This window comes from Hyperoodon ampullatus, assembly GCF_949752795.1.
Source record: "Hyperoodon ampullatus genome assembly, chromosome: 20".
Taxonomy (NCBI): domain Eukaryota; kingdom Metazoa; phylum Chordata; class Mammalia; order Artiodactyla; family Ziphiidae; genus Hyperoodon; species Hyperoodon ampullatus.
Window position 1 is genome coordinate 381,533 of NC_136933.1, and position 11,740 is coordinate 393,272.

Below are 11,740 nucleotides of genomic sequence, written 5' to 3' on the forward strand. Positions count from 1 at the left end.
TCAAATTTTGGAAAAAGAGAAAAGTTTGTAATTCATTTCTTCTGACATAAGATAACCATTTACTAAAAGTTTATAAAGGGATGTATCTGGAAATAGATATAACAGCCTGAATAATTAGTCAGTGGATTTTAGCATTTTTTTCTTTTTTAAATTGATTTAATTAATTTATTTATTTTTGATATTATATCCACTGCACAACCAAGGAAGTCCCTTTTTCTTTCTTCCTTCCTTCCTTCCTTCCTTCCTTTCTTTAAAGCTCCAAGTCATTTAAAATACATGACTTCTTAGTAAAAAAAATCTGCAGTTCATATAACCAAGGGGTTTATAACTTCTCCTCTAAAAGTTATATTCCTGGGACTTCACTGGTGGTCCAGTGGTTAAGACTCTGCCATTCCAATGCAGCAGGCGTGGGTTCAATCCCTAGTTGGGGAGCTGCAATCCCACATGCTGCACAGCCAAAGAAAATTTTTTAAAATGTTATATTCCTCTATTATTGAATTTAGTTGTTTAGATTTTTTTTCTTTTGCTGTACACGGGCCTGTCACTGTTGTGGCCTCTCCCATTGTGGAGCACAGTCTCCAGAGGCACAGGCTCAGCAGCCACGGCTCACGGGCCCAGCCACTCCGCGGCATGTGGGATCCTCCCGGACCAGGGCCAGAACCCGTGTCCCCTGCATCGGCAGGCAGACTCTCAAGCACTGCGCCACCAGGGAGGCCCTAGATTTTCTTTTAATGTTTAGAAGATTTCCATTTATTTACCAGGAACAAACAAAACCTAATGTAAAAATAGTTTTCCAGAAACTATTTCCATCATTGTCTTCTTCCCTTTCTCCTACAGACTGGTGTTTTCTCTTTACAAGGTCTCCGTCATTCCATAAGAAAGCTGCTCTTCTTCTGGTTTCATAAGAGATGGTGAACAGCGGTAAAATATCCAGGTTACCTAAATTTCTAGAGTACACTTCAGGGAGCGAATGATGCAGTGGGATGTTGGGGCAGAGTGAGAGATACAGATTCTGGTGAGACTGAGAGTCATTCACAAACATTACTGGGCTGTGGTGAAGGGAGAACAAAAATAAATGAGGTTCGTGCTGGTGGACGGGAAGCCAAAACGAATAAGAATGGTGTGTAGCTGGGCAGTGTAATTAGGACCATAAGTGCTGTGTCTTCTGATAGTAATTATGAACAGAAACCAACTAATAATTACTAATAACATGTAGGTGACCAATCCTTGAGAGCTGAGGCAGAGAGAAGGAAAGATGGCATTATACCTCGTCTCTGGTTCATTGAGTTTCCCAGTCTGGGTTTTGACCAATCTTGGGTGAAATCATAACTAAATCATTTTTGCTACAGTGATCAGCTTTCATGGGGTCCTTTCCCTGCACTCTGTCCAATGATAAAGCCCACTGGTTTATGCCACCTGGAAAACAGTTATTTCAAAAGAGTATAAGTGAAGCATTGATGAAACAGCCATGAAGACCATGTTTCCACATGGCCTGTCACAAGCTTTTCAAAGCGCTTTAAAACCTTTTTCATTCAAAAATCAATAAAAGAAAAGGATTGGGATCAAGTCCCGTACAGAGGTAGTGTAAGAAACAAAAAGTGAATAAGGAACAGAATAGCATCTCTTCAGACAATAAAATCAAGTTGGAAAAAATAGGTCCGAAAAACAGATCAAAACTGTAACCTATTATTTCATAGTTGGCTAAAAGATGTTAGAAAAAACAATAGAAAGAAAGAATGTGTGTCGAGGAGGGAATGGGAAGTTACTTTTTAATGGCTATAGAGTCTCTGTTTGTGATGGTGAAAAAGTTCTGGAGATGGTAAATGCTGATAAATGCCACCTATGGGTATTTGGTTTTACTTGATCTTCTTCCATGAAAGGGTTTGGAGAGATTCAGAAACTATGCTGCTGCCTCCATCTTTCTGAAGTCCTGCTCAATATTTTGACATAATCATTATTATTATTATTTTTTTTTTGCGCTACACAGGCCTCTCACTGTTGTGGCCTCTCCCATTGCAGAACACAGGCTCCGATCGCGCAGGCTCAGTGGCCATGGCTTATGGGCCTAGCTGCTCCACGGCATGTGGGATCCTCCTCGACCGGGAAACGCACCTGTTTCCCTTGCCTCGGCAGGTGGACTCTCAACCACTGCACCACAAGGGAAGCCCTTGACATAGTTATTTTGAATTTGGATAGTGCTGATGGCTGCACAGCATTGTGAATGTCTTTAATGTTACTGAATTTTATACTTGAAAATGGTTGAAATACTAAATTTTGTTTTCTGTATATTTTACCATAATAAAGAAAACAGATGAACGAACAGCATAAACCAGAACTAGGTATGATGATAGAACTCAGGACAGAATTTAAAATAAAAGAAAAAAATTAGAAAAGGCGACTAAATTTAAAATAATACAAGAGCGGGGACTTCCCTGGTTGTCCAGTGGTTAAGAATTAGCCTTCCAATGCAGGAGATGCAGGTTCGATCCCTGGTTGAGGAACTGTGATCCCACATGCCGCAGGGCAACTAAGCCCGACACCACAACTACTTAGCCCACGTGCTGTGGAACCCAAATGCCAAAATTAGAGAACCCACGAGTCGCAAGGAAGAGCCCACGCACTGCAACGAAGAGCCCACGTGCTGCAACTAATACCCGACACTGCCAAAAAGAAATAAATTAAATAAAATAATACAGGTGAATGAACATAATGGATAGTGCCTTAAGAGAAACAAACAAGACAAGGAAAAATGTTTTTTAAATCAAATAGAAGATAAAAAGAATTTTAGAGAAATGGAAAACATAAAGGATAGGCAAAAAGGAGTCAGGACAGCTCTGAAAAGAGTAATATAAGTCCGTATAAGAATCTATTATACCATAAAAGTGACATATCAAATCCGTGGGACAGATGAGTCAATAAATTGTGATACATACATGTTGAGGTAGAAATAGTTCTCTGGAAGGATCCACAACGTGGCAAAAGCAGATGCCTCTGAGGAGGGAAATGTGTGGCTGAGGAACATGGGGAAAAGGGTGACTTTTCATTGAATACCCCTGTGTACCTTTTCTAATGTTCTGTCATGTGAATTTCGTACCTCTGAAGGTCGTCTGAGTTAAAACCCCAGTTCCCCCAATTACTAGCTCTTAAACTTGGGCAAACTCTTCACACTCTCTAAGCCTCTTTATCTGTGAAATAAGGTCAGTAACTTAACCTGGTGCTGCCTGGCACAGAATCAACTCTCAATAAATGGAGATTATTAGTGTAAACAACCGAAATGCCCATCAATGGAAGAATGGAAATTTTAAATGTGGTGTATATGTGAAATATTATACAGTCGTAAAAATGAATGAAGTACTGACATATGCTACGACATGGACGAACTTGAAAACATTATGCTAAGTGAAAGAAGCCCCACAGAGTGGCCACATTTGTATTATTTCATGAAATGTCCAGAAAAGGCCAAACCATAGTGACAGAAAGGAAATGAATGGTTGCAGGGACTGAAGGAGGAGGGAATGAAGAGTGCCAGCTGAGGGTTACAGGGGCTTCTTTTTGGAGGATGAATACGTGATGGGTTAGATGACGGTGATGGTTGCATAGGCTTGAGAATGTACGAAATGACACTGAATTTGCAGTCTCAGGAGGCGAATTTTATGGCATGTGAATGACATCTCAAAAAATAAATTTGAAAATGAAAATTGCCAGTTTTCCCATTTTCACTATCCACTATCCACTATTCACTGCCTCCATCTCTCCCTTCTCCCCACGTCATTCCTTTTGACGCCCACCCCTGACACTATCTCCCAACCTCACTCCCCCGAGCAGCCCCACGAGGCCTCCCAGGGAGCCCCTGAACCACTGGGCGCCTGCGTCCTGTGGCTGTTGGAGCCGTTGCCCAGTGCCCGTGTCCCACAGCTCTCACCCATGACAGTGGACACGTCTGTAGGTTTTTTCTCGAGCTTTTCACTTGATGGTGATGTTTACAGAAGGTGGCACGCCCCCTGTCAATGAAGGAAGCCCCTCAAGTTAATACTTAGGCCTGTCCAGAAGCTTGATCTCATCCACCAGTAACCTCAGCATGCTGTGCTCTGAAAGCCACGTTGAACGCCTGCAGGCACTTGCAAATACTGAGGACTTCAGAGGCATTTGCGCCTCAAATTGAGGCCTTGTACCTCCACATGCGATGTGACCTCAGCCCTTTGCTGCACCTCTCCTAAGTGAAGTGGCACAGGAATACTGGCCTAGCCTGTCGTTGCCAGGATTAACTGAATAGTGCATTAGCTGCCCTGGTGCTTAGGTGTTGAGTACATGGTGATTTGCACTCCAGGCCCTATTCGTTTCCCTCCTGAGGCAGCAGTTCCCTTGGCTCTGCCCCTATCGTCAGCTGCCCCTAGGATAACTCGGAGCCCTAGCCACCTCTCTGGGAGATTTCCCTATACCCCCACTATAATCACACCTGCATAAGGCAACTCAGACCTTTCAGACATGTGTCCTGAACCTCTTGTTTTCTTAAATACCTCTGTGGTGGTTGTGAGACTTAAGGCCAACCTCCCCAAGAGGCTTTTTCTATTTCTTGTAGTAAACCTAGACTCACCTTCCGTCATCTTCAGCTCTTCTCACATTTTGTTCTTTCAACCCTGACCTCTGACCCTGCTTTTCACTTCTGCCCTTTCACCCTCACTCCTGCTTCCTTTCATAAATCCATGAATCTCTTTCGACCCTCCTGGCCCTGGGCCACGTTCCTTCCTCTTTCCTCAGTTTTTTCCCCTTTCCTCCCCTTTCCTTCATTCTCCCATCCGACTTTCAGTCCTTCCTTTCTCATGCAGACTTTGATTCCAACCCCATCAAAAACAAAACAAAAATTAAAGCACGCCAGAGTTAGCAGCATCTCAAAATTCAAAAGGTTTATTACTCACCTATTCTATTATATTTACTTATTCAGTTTTATTGTTTTAAAATATGTCAAAATAAATACAGAAATTTATATCTATCTTATTTATATATGGAAGATCAGCTGGTTCCCCAGGTGGCAGCAACAATCCTAGCAGGTCTTACTATAAATATCCATAGTAGTAAGCAATTTCCATTTCTTTTTGCCTCTTAATGAAAAACTGCAGTTTCCCCAAAGAGGTGTATTTGGCAGCATTCACACGTTCTTGTTGAGCCCGCCTCTTCATGGCCTCCCGCTCTGGTCTGTGCTCTTGTTCAATGGGCTTTGGCATGACTGGCTCAGAAACGTTGGGTTCCCTCCATGGTCTTCATTGCTTGCTGAAGTATTGGAGTAGAAATGCGGTTGGGAGCTTGGGTGGGGAGTGGCGCTTAGTCACAGCAGGGGGAACTGGCTCCCTATGGAGACAAGCGCCAGATGAAGTTTTGTAGGATGCAGGCCTAGGAGCAACAGACTGAGGGACACTAGGCTGGGTATGGTCGGTCCAACCCGGATGGGTTGGGTTGGTCACAGTTGGCTGAGCTGGTTTGGCAGGACCTGGCAAAGAGGCAGGAGCTGGCTGGGATGAAGTGGCTGCAGCAGGTTGAGCTGAGTTAGTAGAGGCAGTCTGGGCCCGGTCCGCCACAGTAGGCAGATGTGAGACCAGAGACTGTGGCCTCCGAGGAGCAGGTCGAGCTTGAGGCTTGTCCCAGGCAGAAAAAGGCAGAGGTATCAACTTGACCTTCCCACGAGGAGGCAAGTGATACTGGGATGGAGATGGAAACTCTGTTTCAGCACTGCTGTCTGGTTTCTGGGTTTTGACTTGAGGTTTCTCAGGGCTCTTACCCTCACGTGGGGTACGCTGCCATGGCTGGCTAGGTGGGGGTTGCTGGGGGTCTTTAGGGTTGCTTGAATTTCTCAAGACCCGACAGGAAGAGAGCCCAGTTTTCTTATCATTCTTCTCCCCCAGTGCATGAAAAACCTTCACAGACTCCAGCATGCACATGCCTAGGGAGGTTCGAGGCTTTTTAAAGCTCTCTTGCCTAAGCTCAGTTTGCTGTTCCTTCTGCTTCATCTGGGGAATTGTTGGCTTCTCTTCTGCCTTGACTTTGTTCCCTGCCTGCTTATTCTCTTCAGCCTTCTTTCTTCCTCTGGCCCTTGTGGTCTTTTCCTGCCCATGGCTCTTAGTTTTGCTGATCTTTCTGGATGCAGTTTTCTGAGGTTTGCCTTTAGAATGCTTGGCTGTGTTCACAGGAGCCCTGTCACTGACTGCAGCATTGCATGGAACCACTTCTCCCCCTAACAGGCACTCTGGATTCTTTGGCTGGATTTTGGCCTTGGGAGCACCACTGATAGGCTCAGAGGCTTTATGTTTGTTCTTCCTGGGTTGATCAGAGGGAACCTTTAGGGCACTTGGCTTTTCCTGTAACTGATTCATCTGAAGATGAATGGCTCTGGTGTCTTTGGCTTTGATCACGTTGGGACCTTTGGATTGATCAAGATCTTTCAAAGAATTAAAGATATATCAGTAAAAATGCATAACAAGCAACAAAATTCAATCAATGTGAAAGTATAGGTAGCCAAATTATATATAGACAAGTATTTCAATTGAAACTGGTACAAAGCAGACAGCCAAATAATAAGTGTAAAAGAATTTCATTGTTGTGCTCATTCATATCTTTACCCAGCCAGTAACAGGTATTAAGCCTGGTAGAAATATATATTTCAAAGAATAGAAATATATCATAAGCAGAAAGGAAGCTTAAAAAGTATCAAGAAGGTTTTTGTATTTTTCCTAGAACTTAGATTATAATCATCTTCAACATCCAAGAAGATGACATCCCAAAACCTAAAAAAACCGTCATCACTTGAATCAAATTAAAAAAGATTTTCAAATGTAAGAAAATCCAAAGGACTCCACAGTGTTGTTTTAGATAAATGCAGATTTTTTTTCCCACGCCGCGTGGCCCTGGCTGTGAAATCACTGAGTCCTAACCACTGGACCGGCAGGGAATTCCGTCAGAGTGGAACTAGAGATGTGGGGCTTGACTTTTTCTTTTCCTTCTTATGTAGCTAAGATCTAAAAATGAACGGTGGCTGTTGATCAATGTGCTCCCTGTGTTAGGAGGGAAAGAACTGTAAAGATGAAAAGCAACCTTGCCGTAGATCCTACATATCACACAAAGGAAATAGTCCTTCTGATTCAACTTAGAAGATATCATTTAAAATTTGTATTTGGTAATATGTCTACATAGTTTAAAAATTAGAAAGAATAAAACATTGAAAAGCAGACCCCTAGATAACCACTTTGGTTTCTTGTATATAGGAAGCATCATTACTAAAACATATTTCTAAAATGTGGATATTCAAAAGTATCAAGTGCCAACTGTATTCAGAGAGGCAATAAAAGAAAAGAAACTGAGTATGACTTTTCTGATAATCTGCCTTTCCTGGTGCTACCCTGTTCGGGGCTTACTTTCCTCCTTAGTCTGTTAAAATAAGGATTTGCTACAATCCACTTTGTTTTGTGCTGCTCTGAGCAGAATTCACTCTATGCTGTTTCTGCTTTAATTTAAAATCTTTGGTTCCCATCAACATTCCATTGCAAACTACGTTTTACTTGAGAGCTCCTCTATGCTTTCCCTCTTCATTCTTATATTTTTTCCTATCACTTGGTTCCTGTCGGTCTGGGCTGATGAAAACAATCCTAAACTTCCTTACGTTTGACTCTGGGCCTCCCTACAGCCCAGTACTCTCCATCCTCTCTCCCTATTTTCTCCTTTCAACTAGTCGAAATATTAGTGGAGGGAGACCATTACAGATGGAACATCTTGCTATATATTGCTAGTTTTCTATGTCACCTGGCGTTTCTATGTTTCTGTTGAAACACTCTTGAGAAGTCTCTGATATCATTTTCTCCATGGGTACCCTTTAAGGCTCAATATTAGAAAAGAAAGGGATCAGAGTGATCAACCAATGTAGTATCCTAACATAACAGAGAAGGAAAAAATCAGGCGTTGTGAGACAGTCAATGATGTGTCCAAAGTCACACAGATAGTAAATGCCAAAGTCAAAAGTGAAATTAGGTCTCCAGACTTGTAGTTCAATACTTTCCCTCATTATTCCATGCTATTTTGAATCCAGTACTGAATTTACGGGCAAAATTAATCTGACGAAAAACTTTAAAAAGTTTCTTTTCTTACCTGACATGGTCAGAGAAGAAGAGGAAACATCACCTGCAGATAGAAGGGATGAGGAGGCAACACCAGAAGATGTCTGAGTGGCTGCAGCTGAACAGTGCAAATGTCACTGGATACTGTTCACTGGTCACTGGTCCATTGTGATGATCCGACTTTATTTATGACAACTCCACGGAAACCCCAAGACTCTACCAAGTGGTAGTAGGTTTGGTAGGAGAATGATGTCACAAAGCAGGCAGTTGAAAGATATGAGATAGCCAATGGGGAGGTCCGATCCCCAACAGGAAGGCGGGGATGGGTGGAGAGAGTGTAGGAGAGCTAAAACATCACGTAAATTTCTGAGCCCTGGGGAGGAAATCCTAGAAGACAGATTTACCTCCCCCAGGCTCTTACATTAGGGGAAACATTGCAACATTTCTTACAGACGTTCATTAATTAACAAACAGTTACTTATATTCTACAGAGTATTATATTTTATGTATCATATACTTAGAGCTATATATATCTATCTTATTTAATTAATATCCTTAGGAAGGAAAGAGCCATCTAGTTTGAACTATTGCAGTTGCTCTGAAATTATGTATGTCTAATTCGTGAACTTATAGCAGCTTTTAAGGAGCAAAAGTAGGGATTCAGAAGCTCTTTTTGTAACTTGATTAAAGAGTAGTGTGAAGTTTGCTGAGTGTACCTTGTGGGGAATGTTGTGGTCCAAGGCTCTTCTCCTTTAGTTTCTTCTCCTTGACTCCTGCCTTCCTTGGGCTGGGCTAGGCTTGGCCAGGTTGGACTTACATTTCTCTTCTGCTTTCTTTCTTTTTTTTTCCCATTTTGGGCATTGTTTCTATGACAAGCCTTGATCTTGCATTCTTACCCTCATGGATCTTACTTGCTGTCAACTTCCAGCAGCAGGAGCCTTCTTTTCAGTGCCTGATGCTTCACAGAATAGACTCTGCCCATTGGAAGCAAATAGCAGAGAGCTAGGAGACAGAGCTGGCTGCAGACCTTTCCTCTTCCAGCCTTTGGTTGGAATTCTTTGGCCCATAATTTGCTACCTATGTTTCCTTGGGCCACAGTGGTATCCTGCCATCCAGCTCTTGTATATGTGAGAGACATTCTGAATACTGTCCCTTTTTCTTTGCACAGAAGTATATACAGTGTGGCAGTTACTGTAATCTCCTCCCCCTTGCAAACAGCCACTCTAGAATCTTGGACCTCTAGGGTTCTCTGTCTTGTATGCTTGGGGGCAAGGCCAAGCTAAATGCAGAGGAGAATAATTAGAGAAGGAAGAGGACATTGCTGGAGAACTGGGAGCAGATAAGGTGAAAGGGCCCAGGAGAAAAGAGATTCATGTAGATTTGTTGGTTTCTGTGGGAAACAAGTAGACACACTTTGGCCGCATTTTGTATGACCAGAACAGACAGTCATAGATATAAGTAGCTCGATAGTGCAGCAACTGCCATGAATTCTGTACACTAAAGAGAGCAGTCTTACATGTATTTCTCATTTTGTTTTCTGTCATATTACCTTCTTAATAGAATTCACTGGTATGTTTGTAGAATACAGATTTTTTAAAATGGTTATTTAAATGGTTTAAATGGTTATTTAAAATTTTTTTAAATGGTTATTTCCTTGCCATATTTTTAAGGACTCCAACATTGTAAGACATACTGCATCTTTTTCTCATGAAGATTTTTTCTCTTGAAGTATCATGAACGAACTTGACCTGTTGTATTTTGTGGAGAAAGTGTAAAAAGGGTCTGTGAAAAAGACACTGTGGTGAGTCGCATTATGCACCCAAGCGTAAGCAGCAGATATCTGCCATCAGCCCAATTTGGCCTGGATTGCCTCTGTTTTAGTTCCCGTGGTTAGTGCTTTTCTCCCTAACTGCTCTTGTGACGGTGATAATGTGAGTAAGGGCTGATTGCTGTTGATTTATATGTGAGTTTAGCTGGTTTGAGGGAGGAAATCTATGGACCTAGTCATTTTCCTTGGTGGTAAGCTTTCAGGGAGGGGTGCAAAGATTGATCTTTCTGGGGACTTTTCTAGTACCAGGAAGATATCCCATAGAGGGGACCTCGAAAGACACACGTGTAATTTTTAGGCCTGTTTTTCCTATTATGAGATATGAGTTGTTTCACTGATGGGGATGATGCTTATCTGAGAAGAAATTGTGAAATGTGTTGTAGTATAGAGATGTGGCTTAAGCTTTTAAGTTTTTCTCAGGGTTTTTCCCCTAAGCTTCCTACTTCTGATGGCCTACTTACATGATACTAGTATGTGATGTGAGGCTAACAACTTACTAAATACCTGCAAGCCAGATCAGTCTCTTTTCTCTATATTTCCAAGAAAAGTAAGGAACCCATAGCTACTGCAGTTTAGGGTGGGTGTTGTGAGATTGGGGGAAGTGTGGTAAGATATTTCGGTATCAGTAAAATATTTACATATTAAAATATTCAGTTCCAACATTCAATTCTATTGAGGCAATCCCTTAGTTATGTTTTTCCTGGTTCCTCGCCTATGTAACTTATTTTCTCTCCCTAGTTCCAGCCATTTAACTTTAGCTTGCAGGCTCAGCTTCATCCTAACCTCTAGAAGAATATTACATGTAGGGGAAAGAAACTAAAGACCTTTCTTTCAACACTTAGGAACATCAGGCCCTACCCTGACCTAAACCTTTATTCTTAGAGTTAGGTTACTGTCTTGTCCCCTATACCCACTTCCTGCATTTTGAAACCATCAGGTTAACTGAGACATGTCTTGGTGTAACATCCCCAGTTCGTCTACCCCTGAGGCTCTCCTTAATTCTTCCCATTGTCACATTGTGATTTAATTAAATACTGGAATCCCTCAAATCCTTGCATGGTACCTGAGGCCCTATGGGATAGTGGTTGATTTTGTTAGTGTCAAGTACTTAGCTGTGTGATTCTCCAAATATCCCTTGCTCCTATATTTTCCATGCCAGCATACTACATACCCATTAAGGCATTGTTTCATCTCATGTTGCACGCACTCCCATCGAGAGGCCTACTCTTTGCTACTTCCCATACTTTCTGGAAACCCTGTAATGGCCAGGTCTGCATTGTTTTGTGTACCCACCCAAAGCCTGTGTCTTTTAGCAAGCTGGAACTATAAGGCCAACGTAGATTTTCTAGTTTCTGATAGATTTATGTCACAATTTGTACATTATCATGTCTATAGATATTTCTATCAGTTGTACTTTTTGGCCATTACAAGCCTATTGGATAATTTTCATAAATTGCAAAAGAATATTTTATGACTTAGCACCAAATCGACTGTGCCTAATCGTAAGTTGTACGTTGTGTACGTTGTGCTCACTTGTATCTTTTCTTTATTCAAATAGTACTTTACTAGTATTGTCCCATTTGTAATTATGTGGAAGTTTTCAGAATTGTAAATAAATGCTTGTGGATTGAAACTTGGTTAGACTATGACTGTCCCACATACGTTAAAGGTAGTGATCTTTTTACTCATTCATTCATTCATTCAATAATTCTGACCTTCCTGACTCAGTTTACCCACCTCAAATGGTTGTGAAGATTACTAACAGTGTATGTAAGATACTTTCAGAAATGAGAAACTAAAAGGTAAAACTAAC

At 41.7% G+C, this 11,740-nt stretch overlaps 1 protein-coding gene and 1 pseudogene across 2 annotated transcripts in view; one reads left to right on the forward strand and one right to left on the reverse strand.

Annotated features, from left to right (window-relative positions):
* Positions 1–4,882, forward strand: part of LOC307068772 (RNA/RNP complex-1-interacting phosphatase-like) — a 46,268-nt pseudogene extending 41,386 nt beyond the window's left edge. Inside the window, exon 7 of the transcript in view lies at positions 4,827–4,882. The product of the transcript in view is annotated as an RNA/RNP complex-1-interacting phosphatase-like (transcript). The remainder of the gene's footprint in view (positions 1–4,826) is intronic.
* Positions 4,883–5,258: 376 nt separating this feature from the next.
* Positions 5,259–8,137, reverse strand: LOC307068773 (uncharacterized protein C2orf78-like; the record flags this gene model as incomplete). The annotated part of the gene is made up of 2 exons (XM_079726812.1): positions 5,259–6,430; positions 8,131–8,137. 2 exons carry the CDS (start codon positions 8,135–8,137, stop codon positions 5,259–5,261), a joined length of 1,179 nt encoding a protein of 392 aa, XP_079582938.1.
* Between the last annotated feature and the right edge of the window lie 3,603 nt (positions 8,138–11,740).